Source organism: Peromyscus maniculatus, chromosome 23, assembly GCF_049852395.1.
Source record: "Peromyscus maniculatus bairdii isolate BWxNUB_F1_BW_parent chromosome 23, HU_Pman_BW_mat_3.1, whole genome shotgun sequence".
Taxonomy (NCBI): domain Eukaryota; kingdom Metazoa; phylum Chordata; class Mammalia; order Rodentia; family Cricetidae; genus Peromyscus; species Peromyscus maniculatus.
In genome coordinates, this window is record NC_134874.1 from 62059624 (window position 1) to 62081396 (window position 21773).

Below are 21773 nucleotides of genomic sequence, written 5' to 3' on the forward strand. Positions count from 1 at the left end.
AGTGCTGGAATTAAAGGCCTGCACCATCACTGACTGGCTATAAATTTAATTTTTTAATTCTTGTGTGAATCTTTCTCCATCCCTCCAGTGTGTGTGTGTGTGTGTGTGTGTGTGTGTGTGTGTGTGTGTGAACACAAGTGTGAAAGCAGAGGACAACTTTGGGGAGTGGGCTCTGGGGATCTACCATGTGGGCTCTGAGGCTCTAAATCAGGGCATCAGACTGAGTGGCAAGTGCCTTTACATACTGAGTCATCTCACAGGTCCAACAACTTCTTAAGCCATGGTTTCCAGGCCTCTCTCCAAATATAGTCTTAGAAATTGGGAGAGAAGAAACACAGCTCAGTCCATACCATATTGTCACCAGTTCCTCAGCACAGTTCTCTGGACAAGTTGCATAAAAATACTAATGGCAAAAAAAAAAAATGCCTTTGTGTCTTTTACCTATAACCCCCTTTAAGGCTAAAGGCTAATTGATTATTTTTAAAATGAAAAGTTGGACTAACTGAGTGGATCCCACTGATAGTGGCTTTTGCTCTAAGAGTTTCAAGCCAAGTTGCTGACTGAAGGCCTGTGCACACAGGGTCCGGACATAGGCAGGTGGTAGAGCACTCATGTAACAGGCCCGAGCTGCTGGGCTTGCCGTCCTCGGAGCTTGCTCCACACCTACTTTTTCTGTGTTGTTTTTGCTTTGCAACCTTTTGACAAACCACAGCAGCCAAGCCTAATACCCGCCCAGTCCTCTGACTAGAAGAGTACATCTCTAGGGGTGGTTCCCAGGGCCCAACAGCAGTCACGGGGGACTTTTGGATGCTGGTAGTGCCTTCTTTTTCAGTCTGGATACTCTTTATACAGTATGTGTCCATTTTTCTATAAACACACCATATTACAATGAGAAGTTTAAATAACCCAAGAGCCGTGGCATACTCCTGTAATATGAGCATATAGAGGCTGAAGCAGGGCTGCTAAGTAGAAAGCCTATCTAGGCAACTTAGCACGACAGTTTTTTATTATTAAATTATTAAAAAATAAATTAATTAAAAGTTTAAAGGGTGAGGTTGATGGAGAGACAGCTCAGCAGGCAGGGCACCTGCTGTGTGTTGGAATCCCCTGAAGCCACTTTGAAGCCAGAGGAAGGTGTAAGATCCTCACAGGACAATGAGGCACAGGTGGACCACACATGCAGACAGCAGGACCGAATCCAGTCCAGCTGTTGATCTCCACATATCCATTTATTTCTTGGTTTCCCAGGCTATCCCACGTGCATTCAGTCCTCAAGTCCCTGCCCAGCAAGTTTCTTGCTCACAAGATGCGGGTTTTAAAGGGAGCTGTGCCATAGAGCACTCACACGACGCAGAGTGCCTGGCGGCTTCTTTTTAAATCTCCGTGGCCAATCAGCAACACGCAGGCAGGCCTTTGAAAGATTCCCAGCGCCTTGTTTGAATTCCAGGGGGAGCAAAGCAAATCAGGAGCATGGATGCAGCAGACAAAGATGGAAAGCTGAGCACCAGCCGACCTCCGGAAAGCCAGGGTCCAGGGAGATGCAGTTCCCAGGGACCCAGTGGCTGCCCCACTGCTGAAGGAGATTCTGTAGGTCTTATTGGACCCACTCAGCAGGCAACAGTATGTAAGGGGCCGCTTTCTGATAAAGGAGGATTGGAAATGTTTCGAGATCTCAGACCCAGACACAAAGGAGTCCTTCACAGCCAAGATCATGCCGAAGTCTTTTCTCTGGCCCTCCCAGAAGGAGAAGCTGTCCACAGAGATTTCCATTCACCGCAGCCTCGCACATCAACACGTCATAGGCTTCCACAGCTTTTTCAAGAACAGCAAATTTATGTTTGTGATTTTGGAGCTCTGTCAGGAGAGGGTGAGTGTTTCTGCTGCAGGGCTGGGGCGCCTACACCAGGAATTTGCTGGCAAAGTGGTACTGACACCTTGGAGCAGCCTTGGGTTTCAAGCAATTATGGAAAGGCTTCTCGTGAGGGTGCTGAGTGGGATTGAGAAAAGACTCTGAGTAAGGGAAAGCGTTAACAGGAGAGGGTCCTGTGAAAGATAGTGACCAGTGTACTGGCAGAATCATCAGGAGTCTGCCAAGACCTCCCTTTAATCCCCAGAGCTTAGTCCTGGTCCCATCCAGCTGGCCACCCTTTTCCTTGGGCTTCAGCAACTTCTTCCTTCTTCCTCAGTCCCTCCCGGAACATCACAAGAGGAGGAAAGCCCTCTTTTGTTATAAAGTTATGAAGTTATGAGAAAAGACCTCCTTTGTCAGAAGTTATGACTGAAATGGACTTAACAGATATCTACCGAATATTCCACCCTAACACAAAAGAATATATATACCTTCTTCTCAGCACCCCATGGATACTTCTCTAAAATTAACCACATGCTGGATCACAAAGCAAATCTCAACACATACAAAAACAAAACAAAACAACACAACAACAATAACAAAACTGGAATAACCTCCTGTATTTTACCAGACAACCATGGCTTAAAGTTAGATTTCAACAACAACAAAATTTACAGAAAGCCTACAATCTCATGGAAAATGAATAATGCCCAAACAAATCACCAATGGATCAAGGAAGAAATGAAGAAAGAAATTAAACATTTTCTAGAATTCAATGAAAATGAATGTACAACATACCCAAACCTATGGGACACTATGAAAGCAGTGCTAAGAGGAAAATTCATAGCACTAAATACCGACATAAAGAAGATGGAGAAATCTCATACTAGTGACTTAACAACACACTTAAAAGCTGAGGAATAGATGCCAGGAAATAATCAAATTGAGGGCTGAAATCAATGAAATAGAAACAAAGAGAACAATAAAAGAATCAAGGAAACAAAGAGCTGGTTCTTTGAAAAAAATCAAGATAGGCAAGCCCTTATTCAAATTAACCAAAAGGCAGAGACAAAGCATTCAAAATAACAAAATCAGAAATGAAAAGGGAGACATAACAACAGACAATGAGGAATCCAGAGAATCATCAGGTCATACTTCAAAAACCTGTGCTCCACAAAACTGGAAAATCTAAAAGAAATGGACGATTACTGAATAAGTGCCACATAACAAAGTTAAATCAAAACCAGGTAAACTATTTAAATAGACCAACAACCCCTAAGAAAATAGAAGCAGTCATTAAAATTCTCCCCCCAAAAGCCCAGGACCAGATGGTTTCAGTGCAGAATTCTACCAGATTTTCAAAGAAGAGCTAATTCCAATACTCTTCAAATTGTTCCATACAACATAGGCAGAAGGAACATTACCAAACTCTTTTATGAATCTACCATTACTGTGATACCCAAACCACACAAAGATGTAAAAGAGAAAATTACAGACCAATCTGTGGTGAGACTAGGCATGACTTCTTACATTAAGGCAGGACATAGCAATTCAGTAGGAGGAATGGGTCCCAGAAGCAGGCATTAGAGACAAGCCCTGCTCCCACTGTTAGGAGTCACACTGTAAATTACATGCAGAGGACACAGATCAGTCCCATGCATGCTCCCTGGTTGGTGGTTCAGTCTCTGAGTCACTATAAGCCTAGGTTACATAGTTCTGTGGGATGCTTGTGGGGCTCCTGAATCCACTAGCTCCTACAAATATTTAATTGTTTACTCATTATTTTTTATACATTGGTGTTTTGTCTTCATGTATGCCTGTGGGAGGGTGTCATAACCTCTGGAACTGAAGTTGCAAACAGTTGTAAGGTGCATGCAATCTTTTTCATTATTTTAAAAATTAATTATTTCATATGATGGGTGTATGGAAATCTTCTGATTGGTATTTAAAATAATAACATCTATCTATTTACTTATTTGGAGACAGAGAAATACATACATACATTCAATAGAGAGAGAATGAACATATAATACATGCCATGCTATTTTGTCATCTGTTCATATGGAGGTCAATGAACAAATTAGGAGGAGTCAGCTCTTTCCTTCCACCCAACTACCCATCTCATTGGCCCTTCCCTGGTACTTTTCATGATTGACTCATGGCTTTCTGCCTTAGAGGGTTTTCTTGTAGTTCTGAAACTTAGAGAATATTTTAATATTAAAGGACATTGTTAAAATTTTGTGCAGAATTTTGTTTCAAATGAATGATACTCTCAATAAGAGCTCACCCTAGATGTAAGAATTCTTGGTGGGAGGAGGTTTGCTGTGTGTCTAGCTTGCAGAAACTGCTGGTCCAGAGTAATTCATGGGAAAAGGCAAAAGTGAAGTTACTCTGCCATGCAGGTAAGTGAGTTCACTGGAAACCACCAGTGGATATGAAAAAGTACCAAGGAAGGTTCCAGAATGAGTCAATGAAATGTCATGTTCTTGGCATTGTGCTTTTGAGAGTCTGTCCTGTGTTCCTAGTGCACTTCTCAGGTCTAAGGCTATTGGTCATCAGTAGTGCTCTGGAGACCCCTGTGAACAGTTCAGGCTTCAGCATTTAACCAGTTACAGCAATCACAACAAACTTAACCAAATGCAACATTCTTAAAAGGGTCAAAATTTCCAAGGCACTTCATAAGTTAAACATCCTTCATGGTTACTGTGCATTTTAGAATACCAAAGTATCAAAGACTTAGTGAAAAACATTCCAGTTAGATGAATTACCTTATATATTTCAATCACTAAATATTTTAAAACAAGAATTACTGAAAAGTTGATGCAAAATGACATGCACAGAACATGATATAAACACAGTCATTAATTATACCCAGACCTTTGGCTTTATTTCATACTTTTTTTTTTTTTTTTTTTTTTTTTGGTTTTTTTTCGAGACAGGGTTTCTCTGCGTAGCTTTGCGCCTTTCCTGGAGCTCACTTGGTAGCCCAGGCTGGCCTCGAACTCACAGAGATCCGCCTGGCTCTGCCTCCCGAGTGCTGGGATTAAAGGCGTGCGCCACCACCGCCCGGCTTATTTCATACTTGATGGCACTCAGAATATGCCATCTCAAAACATGGGGCTTGACATAGGAAATTATTTGAGTGGATGAATGAATGTGAGGAAGAACTCAGATCTTCCCCTGAAACTGCTCATAAAATCTAGGAAGGACTTACTGACAATTTCCTGAAGCAATCAGAAGCACCACATGTCCCTCCATGGAGGAAAGGTACAGCCTCATATCTGAAGACTGATGAAGGCACACAGAGAGGATGTGATCCAAAAGCCCTCACTATTTGTCATTCATCTGCTTGGCTCCTATTGCTTTAATTTTGACACACGTTTCATAACATTCCACTTTCCATCAACTCAGGAATAAACTCTCAGGTCGACTACATGCTCTAAAAGGCACAGTGTGTGCCCTGAGCCATGGTGCATGCCCAGGGCTCAATGCCATGCCACATGGTTGAAATGACTGGACTCACCAGGAGGTAAATATCAAGGAAGACCCCCAAGGTGTGAAGGGTAGGGGTTTGGGGAAATATGTGGAATACATAAAGGCATCATTCTGTGCTAAGGAAGGAACTCTGGTGAACAGGAAGGCTGTAGCCCACCCTAAGGATCAGGACCATAATGAAATCTATAGTAAGGGTCCATCACTTCTGGGGCCATGTGCTCTTCTGTCCCTACACATTGTAGAATTTGGGGACAGAAACCTGATTTGAGACCAGATAAGTGTTTGGAAGGCTTCCTTTCTTTGGTAGACTTGTCCTGGTCTCTATATATGTGCAGTGCCAGTAATTTCTCTTGAGATCATTCCCACAGCATGACTGATGCACTTTTACCATCTCCACTGGCTCCATGGGTCACTCTGACCTGTGTCTGGGAAGTTACTCCACTTCTAAACTAAGGAGTGTTCTGGGGCTGCTGGATGTCACTTGGGACAGTTTTTGGCAGGAGTCTGTGAAGCTTGTGGTGACTACCCTTTGGTGGAGGCATGGGGACTCTTGGGGATGGACTACTCCTGTTTGCTTGCTCATTCTATTGAGACTTTAGGCACTAGTGAGATGTTCATGTCTTGACTTTATTCTTGGCTTTCAGGCTTGGAAGGCTGGCTAGGGCTGGCATAGACCAGGCAATGTGCCATTTTCTAAGACCATGCAGGCATGCACGGGGTAACAGCTTCTCTTATACCCTCCATACACATCATCAGTTTGAGTGAGAGTTACCTCTTTCCATCCTTCCCCCTGATAGCTGGAAGCTCATTAAGTTGGGTCTAAGAGGGACCTCTCTAAATGAGCCTGGTGCCTGGTTGAGTACACAGGGGTCCAGGATTCATGGTTAGATACTCCCCAGGGCATATGAGAATGAGGTGGGGATGGATGGCAGCTGATGATGCTGTGTTCAACTTCTCCCATCTCCCTTGATCACATCAATACTATATGCTTTTATGATTAAATAATTTGATACTGATTAAGTGAAGTCCAAAATGTTGCTATTAATGCACATTTAAAATACCTGACTTTTAATTGTAAAGTAGCATATTCACTTAGTATTATATGAAAATATGCATATTTGAGCATTACTTCTTAAGCAAAGGATAGTCTATATAATGATGATTAATTCTGAATGAAAACAATCTTGAAAAAAAATCTCAGGTCTAAGCATTTGTTGGGGGTGCTTGATCCTTAGGAAGAGTTGTGCTGTGAAAGATTGTACTAGGTGAGTGTTCATGCTTTTCTCTTGTTAATCTCTGTTTTGTTCTGGAGTCTCTATAAAGGAAACTAAGATAGGTAGATCCAAAAATAGGTAGAACCAAATGATAACATTCTCCATTTAAAAAAAAATGTGCTCTCCTCTACAAACCATTTTCTATTAGCACCACCAAAATACAGTTTTATTATGCCTTCTAAGGATATCTTGCAAGTTTGTTAATTTGAATATAAGAAGCTCCCATAAGCACACAGGGAGTGGCACTATTAGGAGGTGTGGCTTTGTTGGAGAGAGTGTGGCCTTGTTGGAGGATGTATGTCACTGTGGGTAGGGGGTTGTTGAGACCTCTTATGCTCATGCCATGCCTAGTGTCTCAGAGCACATTTGTTGCCTGTGGGATCAAGATGGAGCTCCTTCTCCAGCACCATGTCTGCCTGCATGCCTCCATGTCCTGCCATGATCATAAAGGACTAAACCTCTGAAACTGTAAGCCTCCAGGTTCAGTGATTTCTTCTATAATTGTTGCTGTGGTCATTGTGTCCCTTCACAGCAGTAGAAACCCTAACTAAGACAGTATGTATCCAACATAATCACAGAGATCAATGGACTCAAAAAAGAATTTTACTTTTGGACCACCCTTTGGGCATGGATCTCTTACATAAACCAGCTCAGAAGCATAATATCTTGTAAGGGTTTGTACATTTAGGTGTATTTGTTACAAATGCTTTTAGACCAGTATCCTCTATGTAGATATACATCACTGCAGAGCAAGCATAGGTCAATCAATTCACCTTGCTAAGTGGAAATCTGGGACAGCCATGTGTCATGCAGTGGGGAAGACTGAGTAGCAGCGTGCAGAGTCAGAAACACCTTTCTCTTTGTGTTCTGTCTTTGTGTCTCCTATTACTTCAGATGTGATCTTTTACCCATTTAACTAAAACTCACCCAACACATGCAGACAGCCCCCCCCACCATCTCCTTCCCATGCTACTCACCCTAGTTACCTCTGTGTCTCCAAAGCCTAGTGTAATAAATGTTTCCTAAGTCTACACAGAACCATAAACTAGTACATGAAGAAATTAACAACTCGAGTTCTAGGCAACGAGAAGATGTTTTAGATAGAGACAGCAGTGGCCACTACCATCATGGAAAATGATACCTCATGACTTATATGTATATATTGAACACTGCATTATTCAGGGGAGAAAAATTAAATACAGAAAAAATTAAAATATAGGATTAATATTAAACTACTGAAATGATATGCAGGTATAGAAAAAAGCATCGAAGGAAGTTTTAATATTCATTTCTAGATACTGATAGCAAAGTTTATTTCTCATCTTTCTGCTTTTTGAAAGTCACATGTTACATATTTTCTAATAAGGCAAATACAGTGCCTTAGTTGTGAATTAAAAAATGATGCCTTTCCAAAAAATAATATAATAGGCACTCAGATTTGAGGCAGCAAAGAGCCAACACAGCAATCCGGGAACTTGGAAAGTTCTGCTGCCTCCTTGGCTGGTGTCTGGGAGTTGGGATTTCAGTTTATCTTTATATTTATATACACATGTATATGCAGTTAGATATGGTTCTACACAGTATGTATACCATATAGATACTTATAAATCATGAACATAACTATACTCATAGCTATGCATACCATACACATGGATGCCAATACAAGAAAGTTTGTTTCTTTTTGATTTTTTGTTATGCCAATTTATTGTACATTTAATTCAATTTCAAAGTATATGTGTGTGTGTGTGTGTGTGTGTGCACATGCAATTATGTAGATAAACACATGATCTTAAATGTATGAATATGGGCACATATTTGTGTGTGTTGTATGGAAACAAGCATATGTGCATTGTGGAACAACATGATGGTGCCCTCATCCTTTACGATGGGCTATTTACACCATTACAGTGAGGTAGGGCATGCTTGATCATGCTTCATTCTGTGCATGGTTACAAATACTAGCCATCATTTAAGAGAATTGGTTAAAATTATTTTTGGTTAAGATAAGAAAAAAATGGATCAAATTTCAAGCAGAGGATAACTCAATGAATTAAATAGAAAAAGGGGTATTTTAAGATGTAATATGCTTATAAAAATTTAAAGGGTTAAGTATGTAATGAAAGATTGAATACATTCTGTATTCGACCTGGGGAAGTAGCTTAAGATATAAAAATATGGAACATTAAAGCTAAATAAGATTTGAATACAAATAAAGTTTATATGGCATCTAAGATAAAATGGTTTAAGGTACGAGAATATAAACAGAGTATTTAGGGAAAAAAGGAAATATATGAAATGCAACTTAATTTCGATAAAGTTTCTTTTTTTTATTTTTTGAGACAGGGTTTCTCTATGTAGCTTTGGGCCTTTTCCTGGAACTCACTTGGCAGTCAAGGCTGGCCTCGAACTCACAGAGATCCGCCTGCCTCTGCCTCCCGAGTGCTGGGATTAAAGGCATGCGCCACCTCCGCCCGGCCCACTTAGATAAAGTTTATAATGAAGCAGAAAGCTAGCTTTCTGACTTTAAAAGGAGGATCTACCTAAAGGCTTCCATTGTGACCACAGAGGCTCAGGGAAATGGCAGCTTGGTTTCCAGTCACTTTTGGGTGAGGTAGGTAACAGGGATGTAACAGCTAGACCATGTGACATCAGCACATGGACATTCTACTGTCTCCTGGAGAGCCCTGGCATTCCATGTGATGTCACCAGTGTTGTGGCAACACCAACTGTCATTGGGACATTTGTGCAGTGTCTCGTGTTTCACCTATAGACATGCTGACTAGACTGAACAGGATTCTTGGGAGACAGGATGGCGAGCACAGGGAGATCAGAGGGAGGCAGAAGGAAGATGGCCTTCAGTCTCCATGTTATACATCAAGAAACAAATGGTTCTGGAGAAAGCGCAGTGAGTCCTGGTTAAGGGATGAGGAGCTCCTGAAGGAGGAAAGCTTCAGATGATCCTTCCAGGAGGGGTGCTTAGGAGGGGAGAGTTTCTGAGAAGCAATGGGCCTATCCTGGTCCTCTGAGTTCTTCAAGAGCAGACCCAGAATTGAGGAATTTGCATGGTTAGTTTGTAGAGAGCCAGGGATGGTCAAGTTTGAAGCTGCTCTGTTTAGGGCCCTCTGCTTTCACTCTGAGTGGGAAGGAAGCACAGAGGGACTAAAGAGGTTTCAGTTCCAGCCCTGCACTTCACCCACACTGGATTTCTTTTGGTGTGTGTCACTAATAACAGGGAGAGTAAAGTCCCCTGGCCAGAGCTGGAGACTCTCACATTTGAAATAACAACCACTGGCAGGGCAGGAGCCACCAAATATTGCTGCATGTCAGTGACCCCTAAGGTTTCTGAGTTCCTGCCCTCTCACTAGCCAGTCCTCTTTCCTCTACCTTGAGTACAGGACTGGGACATGACTCTTCCTGTAAGTATTTGTTCTTGGTGACTGAAAGCTCACCTGGGGATGCCCAGTCCTTAGGTAGTTTCAGTCATACCTTTCAATGGCTGATAACACCTCTGCTAACATCATAATGGTTGGAATGTATTCTGCTGGAGGTTTTGGCAAAAGTTGCATCATTTCCTATGTGACTCATCATTGTTCCGACAGGACCCACATAATCCTTCACCATTCCCATACATGGTAACTGCCCAGTAGATCTTCTCTAATGTGCTTGTACACTTCATGGAAATGATCTTCCTTCCCAATTGTCCTTAGCTAATTTCTTAGCATCCTTAATTTCTCATCTTATTAGCTGGCGATCATCAGGATGAACAGCCATTCCTGGGTGGTGTGTGGAAAGTGAGTCTTGCTCTCCACACATGATGAACTATTGAATTAGAATGAACTAGATTCTAATGAGTCAGAGAGATCTCGGGATTGGAAGGAGGAGGTGCTGAAGGCCTTCCCCTGTGTCTCAGGAAAGGCTCCTGGAAAGGGCAGCTTGATTTTTGTGAATTATGTAAGAGCTTGTTATGAGATAGGTAATGACCATTGGCAGTGGCCCTAACAGTCCATTCTCTGGAAATTCTATTGTACCCTGAAGAGCCTGTGGCATTTCCTGTGAAATCACCAGTGTTGTGGAAATGCCAGCTGCCATTGAGGCATTCACTAAGTGCTTATAGAGTTCACCAATTGACATGTTGATATGACTGATCACACTGATTGGCAGAGAAAGCCCTAGTTTCCTAAGAAGGAGGTCAGGCTAGAACTGGACCTTCTAGTAATGGGGTCCGGTAGCTGTGATCATGAAGAAATGGGCCTATGCTACTTATCTGGGTTCCTAAAGAGCAGATCCAAGGTGGAGGATTCCTGATGGTTAGTTGGCAGAGGGCCAGGATTGGTCAAGGCTGCAGCTGCTGTGCAGGAAACTCCTTCAGTTGATTCTGAGTGGCAAAGACTGCAACAGAAGGCACAGAACCACTAATGCAGGATCAGAATAGGATCTTGTTGCACTTTATATCTGATGTAAATATGAAGGAGGGAAACTTTCCATCCATGTACCCAGGTCTGAAACATTCAGATCGTTTTAGTCGTGGACACAGGTTATCAGGGCTGGGAGGTGAAAAGCACCAGGGACTCCTGGAATTTTTTGTATCACATCAGGTATGAGATAACAATTTCAAAACAACATGGCCGGCCTTGCTTAAGTCTATCAGGGCCAGGGGGGCTTCAGTAAGGCCTAAGACATATATCTAGCCATAGTGATTGGAGACAGACACATGGCTTATGAGACCCAGCTTATGGAGAGCTGTTCTGATCTTTAAGGGCTTCACTGGGTTCCATGCCTTTCATCTTCCTCAGGCCTCCTCTTGGGACTCCACATGATCTTCTTGGTTTATGCCATTTATCTGTACAAATTCACATGTGTTTGTGTACCTACAGGGACTGCTAGGAAGGCATCATCCACACCCTTCTTCCTCACTGAGCAGGAGCAGCAGCTGAACCAGGTGGATAAACTGAAACTTCAGCTACAGATGATGACCAATGACAGGAATGAACTGTGTGAATACCTGGCCCATTACAACAATGAGTTGAACAACAGGTATTCATCATGCCCTGTTCTCTGGTGAATGTCTTGACACTACTGTGTCAATTTCAGCAGTCCTTAGGTCACTGGAAGCTGCACCTGCAGGGTGACCTGCACAAACAAATTTTCCTGAATGCATCTGAGAGGCAGAACTGAAGCCTGTAAGAGTGAGATGGGACACAGGGTCTTCTGCTTCCTCCTTATGAAAACCAGAGCCTGTGGCCTGAATCACAATCCACAGAGAGGGGCAGTAGGGTGTAAGATCACAACATGCATTTCAAGAGGCCTTGACAGGTGTTGGCTTGTAGGAGATGTTGGGTGCTCTGAGTTTAACCTGAGTCTCTGTATTTGACAAGATATTTTTGCTTGCTGCTTTGGGAGCAGCTTGAAGGGCCTGGTGGTTCTACTTGTTCCTTCTATGTGTGACTGAAAGGCCTGGTGTCCATCCCTGCTCCTCTCTGATCTTGTTCCTTATAATGTGAGACAATTCCACCTACCTACATTTCTTGACATCCTAACTGTGTGTGGATTTGTGCGCATGTGAATTGCCCTCTAAGGGGCCCAAACATCGCAAACATGGCAGTGGCAGGTTTTGCCCTTTTCACTTCCCTCTCCCTTGATAAACCATTAGATTACATTCCTAAATTTAGTTCCCAAAGTTCATTCCCTTTTGTGGACACTGACTCATTCTTGAAACTAAACACCAAAGTCCAACAATCAAAATTCATTACCTGCCTACACTTGCCAACCTGTCCAATCAGATCTAAGCAACTCACCCTAGCACAGACTCAAACTTTGTATTTCAAATCCCACTGTTGGAAAAAAGCCTGCTGTGTGTTGTCTGCCTTTGGTGATCCAGAGGCAGGCTCCCAATGCCATGCTTACCCTGCGGGGGAATGCATCTCTTTGGGCTGACGATTTGGTGTCTCAGTGTGTTCTGTACTGTCTCTGAGAGTCTCCCTTACAGTGTGTGTGTGTGTGTGTGTGTGTCCCTTCAGATCGTGTGAGTTGGAGATTGAGAGTAGGCCTGAGGATTTGCCTGTTTCAAAGATTTCAGGTGATATAAGTGCTGAGACCAGGGAGCTCCACTTTCAGCATTACTGTTCTCAGTCTTTGTGCTCACCCTGATGCCTCATTGGAATACCCTTAGGAGTTTATAAAGCCATCCACATGGAGTGCCTACTCAAACCAATACTGACTATGAGTTCTGGATATCCTTGAAAGGACAAACCATTTCTATTCTAACAACAGTGGAAATGTCATCACATATTTCATGTAGGCCCATGCCTGTCTGCCTACATAGAGAGCTAGTCTACTCCTCCAGGCCTACTGAGGAAGCTCATGTAGGTCTGTCTTCCTTACTGTTGACATCCAGCCTTTTCTGGCCCAGGGGCAGGGTAGGAAGTCTATTGCACATCAGGAGTTCCCAGTACAAAGGATTCAGGGTGTGACATCCAGTGGGCTAAGGTAGTGCAAAATACATCCTTAATTCATGGGGTCCCTGAGGCCTGTGTTCACAGGGTTCTTTGCTCCTGGGGCTATGCCCTACCACAGGCTGAATTCTGATCATGAGATGCAGAACACAGAGCCTAAGATGGATATGGCAGATGTGAAGAAATTACCCAAGGAAATTAGTGAGGCCTTGTACAAGTGTATGGAGCTGAGTGAGAAGACCAATATCTCCCGGTGAGTGCCTGTCTGGGTGGACTCCAGAACTTGGTAAGGACGGCTTCTTGTTGTCTGAAGTTTCTCCAGTCCTGCCTGACCTGCTATCAGGAGGAATCTGTCCCACCTGCAGCCAAATGACCCAAATAAACACACAGGGGAACACATTACTTACGAACTGTATGGTCAATGGCTTAAATTTCAGACTAGCTGGCTCTTTCATCTTAAATTAACCAAATTCTATTATTCTGTGTTTTCCTACATGGCAGCTGCATTGCCAGGCTGCTGGCATTTTGCTCCTTGGGTTGCAGCTGGCATTTCCTCCACCTCTGCCTTTCTTCTCTGTCTCTCCTGGATTTTCCAGACTGGCTCCTTCCTGCTGTGCCTTAGGCCAAAGCAGCTTATTTATTAACCAATGTGTAGCTAGAATTTTCCTGCCTTGCCCACAGTCAGGAAAAATCTTTGTCACCAGCTAGTCCCACAGCCGCTCAGTCCTAACCAAGAAAACACAGAGACTTATATTGCTTACAAACTGTATGGCCATGGCAGGCTTCTTGTTAACTGTTCTTATAGCTTAAATTAATCAATTTCCATAAATTTATACCTTGCCACATGGCTTGTGGCTTATTGGCATCTTCACGTACTGCTTGTCCTGGTGGCGCCCTGCAGTGTCTCCTTTTGCCTTCCTGTTCTTTCTCTTCTCCTCTCTGTTAGTCCCGCCTATTCTTCCTGCCTAGCCACTGACCAATCAGTGTTTTATTTATTGACCAATCAGAGTAATTTGACATACAGACTATCCCACAGAACCAATGAGAGCAATACATATTCACAGCATACAGAAAGACACCCCACAGCATCTTCTTCCCTTCTCCAACTTTGAACCAAAGTGAGGGCTGAAGTTCTAGTCTGTTTACCTCTTAGCAAGCAGCCTGCCTTATAGCTCATGGATTTGTGCCTCCTAGACTGAGTTCTCCTAAGTTTGAAGAGTCGAAGAGCCCCTTCCAACTTTTCCTGGTCAGCTTCTGGAACCTCTAGACAGAAAATATACTTTTCACCATGGTTTCTGTGGCTCTGGCATGAGGTTACAGAGCTGGTTTCCATGGGACACACAGATGGAATGTATTCCAGATGGGTCTTCTGTCTCCCTTAGAGCATAGTTTCCCTCTACCTGCTCATGTTTTCCCAATACCATGAACAGTTAAGCACCAGGGTGTATGTGCAGGAGGTAGGAGATCCAGTCTTCAAAGGTATATGGATCTCTTTTGCTGTCAGGGTCTTCAGAAGTAGTGTAAATCTTTCTGGAATTTGGCTATTCTCTGGCTTTGGACTGCACCTGAGTGATGCTTCCATGGCTAAGGAGGGCTCCAGCCCAGGGCTGTTGGGGATGGGGACAGGGGAACTTGCAGGAATCATGGTATTGGGAGGCAGGAATGGCAGATGGAGGTGGAGCTCATCATTTTTGGTGATATTTCAGCACCCTCTACAGTCAGCATCTGAGTGAACAGACTCAGCTGAAGGAAAAAGTGAGAATGTTGCTAGAAGACAAGAAAAAGCTGCAGGGTGAGCAGATTTTACTACAAGAGTCCTGTGAGGAGGCAAAGAGGCTCTGTGAGGAGGCCCATGGGAAGATGTATGACCTCTGGACAAGGCAGCTGCAGGTAGGTTGAAGCAGCAGGGCCAACCTGGCCACCAGTCTGACCATACACACACATATGCACACACCCATGTAACCATCTACTCACTTATCCAACAGACCCATCCCATCCAATAGTTCACTTCCGTGATCATTTACAAGTCTTTCTGGGAGTTAGCCTCTTAGAGCAAGCAAACCCTACAGCTCTGCTAGAAGCCACAGTTCATTGAGGGAGATGGGGCAATCATATACCACTCACCTGTTTGTAAGTATGGGGGGAGCCATGCTATGATGGAGCCACAGAGATCTGAGTGAGTCAGGTCAAGGGTCTGGGTCTCATTTGCTTGGCAGGGGTCATGTGAGATCAGAGGCAGAAACAGCATGGAAGGAGGAACGCCCCCTGAAAAAGCCACATGACTCTGGCTCATAGACATCTTTTTGGGTGGCGTGTGGCATTTTACCCTCTTGTTCCCAGACTGCCATGGTGTTCTCTTTACCTGGCCAAGCTCCTGGTTCACAATTCAAGAAACTAAATTAACAGTTTGTCACTACTATTTGCTGTGAGTGGCATTGGCCTGTTCTCCCATCCTGGATCTTACATTCAGAAGCTCACTGGATGACCAGGGATGTGGCAAGGGCTGATGAGAGGCGGGGGTCAGGGTGGCACATTTGAGCCAACTGCATCAACATAGCCTGCAGAAACACAGCATGCGTCCCCAGGCATTTTTAGTCCAAAATGATGCAGAATTGTGGGACTCACCTATAACAGCTAGTGTGAGGAGAATTAATCCAACTGGTAATGTCATCCTCATTCTGTGTGATGTCCTCCTCACTGCGTTCTGATCACTGATGATTGAGGGTGTGTGTCTGTGTATGAGTGTGCCTGTCTGAGGGCGCATACATCTGTGTTTTGGAAGGTCTGATGATGACATCGAGTGTCCTCTGTTGCTTTCTCCCGTATTCCCTTCAGCCCGGGTCTCTCACTGAATCTCAAAATTTCTGTTCTGGCTAATCTGGATAGCCACAGATCTTTGGATCTCCTGTCTCCTCACAGTACAGCATCCTGTGTTTTTCTGTCTCATCTCGTTGCTAAATGGTTCATTTGGTCAGAAAGAGAATGGATTAGTTGGTTTCTCTTAATTTTTAAACATTTTTATTACTTTGGAATTCATACATTTTTGTAATAACAAAAATCAAACAATGGAGCTACTTTAAAAATAAAAAGTAGACTTTTTTTCTTTTACTGCATAGAAGGAAATTCCCAGGAAAGGTCTGGTTTGTCTACTGGCTTCACAGCATGGAACCTGACATTTTGATGCTCACTCTATCATGTATATGTCTGTGTCTTAGGACAGATTCCATCTGATAGTTGGATGGAGTGCTGCAATTTAGAAAAGTGCTGTGGATGACCTAAGTAGCCTTCTACTGACTGACCTGGGGCTGTTTTCATATAATGTGCACTGTAATCTGGTCAAAAGTTGTTGAGTAATGACAATGGGTGACTTTCATTCTCTGGTGCTGTCAATGTCTTCTGTGGAGGAGTCCAGGTAAGTTTAGTGAGGAGACTATGATGGGTCAACTTGTATCTATCGGGAGTCTTCATGCCTCACCCTTTTCTCCAAGTACTTGGTTTTGTGTGGTCCATCTCAGTTGTGCAGAGGTTGTTACTTCTCTATACGATCAGTGAGTCTGGTGATAAGAACTTCCCTGGGAAGGGAAATTAGTTCAGGCCAGGACAGAAGAGCATGGCTGGGTCTAAGAGGCTTGTAGTCTGCAGGGAGGACCCACTACCTTCCCTGGAATAGAAAAGGTGCTGCAACATTCTAGTCTTCTTCCTTGCCTTTCTGGATTCAAGAAAGGTGTGTGTTTGTGTTGTTTTTATGTGTGTGTTTGGGGAATGAGAATGTTTGTTTGAGACTCTATGTGTATGTTCACTCTCTCACGGAACAGTGGAACATCTTTAAGAATGATGGAGATGGATTTCAATGAGAAAGTACTGTGCCTAATCTGGTTAGTACCACTTTGCCTAAGTCAAAGGATAGATGGAGCTGCCCATCACTCTTAATGTCCACACAGCTAACTACACATGCAAGGCCACAAAATTGATGAAAACTAAATGTTTTTCAGGTATTTGTAGAGGCAGAATCATTTTTCTGCAAAGAAATCCTCTGGAGAAAAACAAAGTATTGGAGTCCATGAGGGTGACAAAGAGGCTACTGAGAGGCAGCAAAGGCTGCCTGAGGGTTTGTGTCCTTCTCTGCTCTGGGTGAAAGGAGGCTGACCACTGATGACTTGCCTGCACACTGTTTTGTTCTTCTCCTCATCGCCTGCTGCCATTTTCCTTTCACCTTGGTTCAGCTGACCTGGTCCTAGGTGCTTGGCCTGGACTTTATTCTCAGAGAAATTCTGAACTGCAGAGGTGCTTTTGGCTGCATCCCAGCACAGCAGAAGTCCCACAGCTATGCTGAGGTGTGAGGAGAGGCTGTCTCAGGGCACCGCTTAGGTTCACCATACTCTCAAGTACCCACTCCATGTTGTGTCTGCAGCACTCAGAAACTGCTTTTATTCCAAACTTCTTCATCCTGAGATAAAATCAGCCTGAAGAAGAATTGGGTGAAATGAGAATTCTCAGACATTGCTAGTAGTGTAAAATGGTGCAGCCCTGTGTGAAGCTATGTACAATTATTCAGAAAGTGGAACTGCAGTCCTCGGGTGGAACATTGATTCCAGAATGGAAAGTGGTGTCCACAGAGAATAGGGGACAACAGGGATTCAGCAGGACTCATCAGAACAGCCCAACTAGCAACTTCTCAGATGCCCATCATTGATGAGTACAAACATACAATGTGGTCCATGGGATATTGTTAAGTTTGGAATAATATATGCAATTATTTGGCCGTGAGTTAGTCAACATTCTGTTACTCAAAGAAATCTCTGACACAATCATCTTATTTGAAGGAAAGGTTAATATAGACTACAGATTGTAGTGATTTTCTAGTTTTCTGAGCTCATTCCTTTGGGCCTAAATTGAGGCAACCTGTGGTACAGAGAGCTTCTTCAGGAGGAAGCTGCCCTCCTTGGAGGCACTGGGAAGCACTGAGTGAGAGCAAGGGGCTGGTCCACTGCCATCCAGTGGTCCTGTGCTGGGGAACTAAGCCTTCAATGCACAGACTGGGGAACTTGCTAGGAGAGCTTAGATTACAGATCAAGGAACCCTGGTGTTCACCTGTGTGTGTACAGGATTTCAAGGCAAGCACCACATTGACTTATCTGCCCACTGAGTTCTTCTTCCAGATCAACAGGCATGCATGTGTTATACAGGCAGGCTGAACACCTGCACATATGAACCAAAAATAAACTGAAAAATGATCAAAACCGAGTAAAAGTACACAATATTCTCTACATCCTTGTGCTCAAAGCATCCTGTGTTTCCTGACTCTAGGCTGAAATAAGGGTAGAGAGGATGTAGGTTAATGAAAGGTAAATTTCTTCTTCCTGGTATCTCAGGCGATCTCTTCTTACTCTTATTAGTGTCATCTGGGAAACTAAGCATGGATGGAATTTAGTGTGCTTTTTTGTGTGCATCCATATACATGTGTGTGCTGGAGATAGAAGGATAGATGGATAGATAGATAGATAGATAGATAGATAGATAGATAGATAGATAGATAGATAGATAGATAGATAGAATGTGAGTGTGTGTATGTGTGCATGTTTATGTACATGGTGAGGATGCCCTCCCCTAAAAAAAATCTTCTAATGAACAGGAACATCAAAGACTTGAGGAAAATCTTCAGTCCCTGCTGAAGCAGAAGGAGCTGTTGACCCGGCAAAGGGACTTGGCCCTAAAGCTGCAGCATCACTTCACTGTGTCCCAGATGAGGTAGGAGCCCAGGCTTCCAGAGCAGGTGGATCCAAGTGGGTCCAATGTTCCTGGATCTCCATGCTCTTTGAGTTTCGTCAATTAGCAAAGCTGCCAGCCACACGCAGGGAAAGAACCCCTCAGACTGTCATTGCTGGCTCAGTCAACAAGAATTATGACCAGGAAACAATATGCTCTCTCCGTGGTCTTATGGGGATTGTGTCCCCTTCTTCCCTTCTGAGACCTCTAGTATGCTCTGAGTATCTCATCTCTTAGATTAGATCTCCCCACAAAAATTTCCATGGCAGCCAGAAACCTGGAAAGGAGGATCATTGATCATGAAGGAAAGTGTGTCCTCCTGCATCTTTTCCATCAGGAACATCACATTTAGAGAGAAGTGTCCATCCTTTGCAGATTTGCATACAGCACACCCCTGCTGACTGCAGGCTCTCTGCAGTGTTTATCAGTTTCCCATGAGAAGATTTACTCTTGGTCATAAACAGAGTAGGAGCTGACAAGTTAACCCTATGCAGGGTTCTGAGCTGTAGGAATAACCAAAGCATTTTCTGCACTGCTGTGTAGGCTCCATTAGAGGGCAGACAGAGAGTTTTCCAGGAAGTTCACATTCACCTACATCTTTTCTGAACTGTGCCTCAGACCTTGACATACTGATATTTCTCCAAAATGATGTTTTTGGACTGTTGGAGAAATACGCTGTTTTTTTCTAATCCAGCAAAGTGTGTATTTTCCAGTTCAATTTCTAGCAGTTTTTAAAAGCTGAGAAAAAAATCCTGTCCAGCTCTCTGTCCCTTTTCCCTTGGGGAAGCAGGGAATGAACTCAGCTGAAAGGTAATGCTCGATTGTCTAGCTGAGTAGAGTTGGTGGGGGCTCACAGCTGACATGGCAGGTCCCCACCAGGTTTGTGCCCCAGCTGCCTTCCTCCCCTAGGTTTGAAACCGTCCAGCAGGAACTGGAGCAGACCACAGCCCAGGAAGAGAGCCTCCTGCAGAAGGAGCTGCTGGTGCAGAAACACTATGTTCCAGGCAAGTAAGACACCATTGAGTCCTATCCCCAGCAGCCAGGTTGTTCATGGGGTGTGTTTCCTTCCTTAACTTTTGTTTACTAGGGATGAATAAGCCCTGATTGTTCTTGACAGTGGCAAGCAAAACTGTTTCTGAATCATATTTTCTTTACCGATTTTCCATGACAGCACCTCTTCAGAAAACTGAGAAGGCTGGAAGAAGCCAGAGACACCTTGAAGGCATGACATTCTACATTCCAGGTTCACAGCCTCCTCAGAAAATGCCACCTCTTTTCAGCTGTGAACTCACTAGTGAGGCATATATCAACCTACCATCAGGCAGTCCAGCCACAATCTGATCCACATCCATTGATTCAGTATTCCCAGAGAAAAGATTGTATCAGAAATAGTATGAGATTCAGAGGAAACAACACAAATTACTAAGAACCCTGACATCCATCAGCTCGTGGCCCCAGTGAGGGGCAAAACAACATGGAAGAAGACATGTGGGTGAGCAAGATTTCTTCTGTCAGCTTCCTATCAAGGGCTTTGACAAGCTGATTTCGTATGTGATGGAAATCTGAAAAGGAGGACTGTGGTAACATCACACTGCCATCCAGATAGACCACACCCAAAGCATAAGATTCTCAAGTGCACTGCTGAAGCTGATGCCATGCCATATGCTAGTGTTGCTGAAGATAATTCACTGCAGAGAGTAAGCTAGGTCCTCACCTCATTTGCTCTTCCATAATGAAATTCCAAAGGATCCTGAAATTTGCTTAATTTTTTTTGTTTATATGTTGGGATATTTATGCTTTAGATTTTGGTTTTCTTCATTTTAGTTTAAGGTTTTGTTAGTTTTTGTTATTGGGTTTTAATAGTTTGCTAAGGATGTACATTGTATATAATGACTGCTGTTTTGAAAGACCCCATTGAGTAAAATGAATACATTTTTATGAATAAAATCCAATTTCAGCTTCACTCTGAGACTCTTTTTAGTCAGGTGAGGTTTCAAACTGCTGTAAACCCTGAAGTCACAGGCCTGGATGTATCTCAGCCAGTTCCAGGAATCTTGGGCTGCACAAGGATTTTTCAGCCAAAGGTCTCAGGGCTATACAGGGGGATGGCACCTTGTATACAGATGGAGTAGCCTACTCCATGGATACCCACTACATAATAGTAAAACTAGACATGTTGTATCCTTGACATCATATATTTAGCTGCCAGTAAAGTGTGGTACACTGTACACACATGTTCACGAAATCATCATGTAGACCAAATTAAAGGGAAAAACAAGTATTTGCTCCAGGCCTCTCTGGAAAAAAGAATATTAATTAAAATTGTATAAAAGAAATAAGAAAATGAAAAGCAATCTGCCTCTAGTTTTCCTGAAATATAACATGAATGATAACTGAGAAGAAGAGATAATATCCTGCAAGACATGTTGGGATATTTTGTGGTGCTTTTCTTTATACTTATGGGTGTTTGCCCACCATGTACATGCAATTCACACAGAGACCAGATGAGGGCAGATTCCACCTGGAATTTAGGTTAAAGAGGTTTGTTAGCTGTCCTGTGGGTCTTCTGAGACAGCAATGAGTGCTCTTCATGGATGAGCCATCTCTCCAGTCCCTGCAACTGACCTTGTCCTCCCAGCCATGTGTGCTGTCTTAGGTGGATTGGATCACTCCCAACCAAAAGTTTCTTGAAACCTGTTGGGACAGGCATGCTAACTGTCTTAGGCTGCCACACATCCATGCAGGGCTCTCATAGGTTCAAGATCCTGCTCCAGTATCACTCACTGTCAGACTGGCACAGATTTGCTAGATCTCTTCTTGGTTGACAACACGTATTAAGACTGTCTGATGAAATGCAGAATTGAAAAGCCTGTCCTGGGGTGCAGGTGGGATGAGGAACCCCTCTTGATGGTCCAGATAAGAAATGTTGGGAGGAAC

The 21773-nt window shown here is 43.4% G+C and overlaps 2 protein-coding genes across 8 annotated transcripts in view; one reads left to right on the forward strand and one right to left on the reverse strand.

Moving 5' to 3' along the window:
- LOC143270545 (disks large homolog 5-like) overlaps nt 1-20799 on the forward strand; it is a 54695-nt gene extending 33896 nt beyond the window's left edge. For 4 of the 5 annotated variants that reach the window (XM_076560894.1, XM_076560893.1, XM_076560896.1 and 1 more), the window contains exons 4-5: nt 19746-19840; nt 20008-20799. In XM_076560894.1, coding sequence (XP_076417009.1) covers nt 19746-19840; nt 20008-20177 — 265 coding nt within the window. In that variant the 3' untranslated portion in view covers nt 20178-20799. Of the gene's footprint in view, nt 1-18702; nt 18819-19745; nt 19841-20007 lie in introns of all 5 variants that reach the window. The other variant, XM_076560895.1, reaches the window with a different exon arrangement.
- The window catches only part of LOC121826313 (uncharacterized), a 70883-nt gene that overhangs the window by 29755 nt on the left and 19355 nt on the right, over nt 1-21773 (reverse strand). The window lies entirely within an intron of this gene.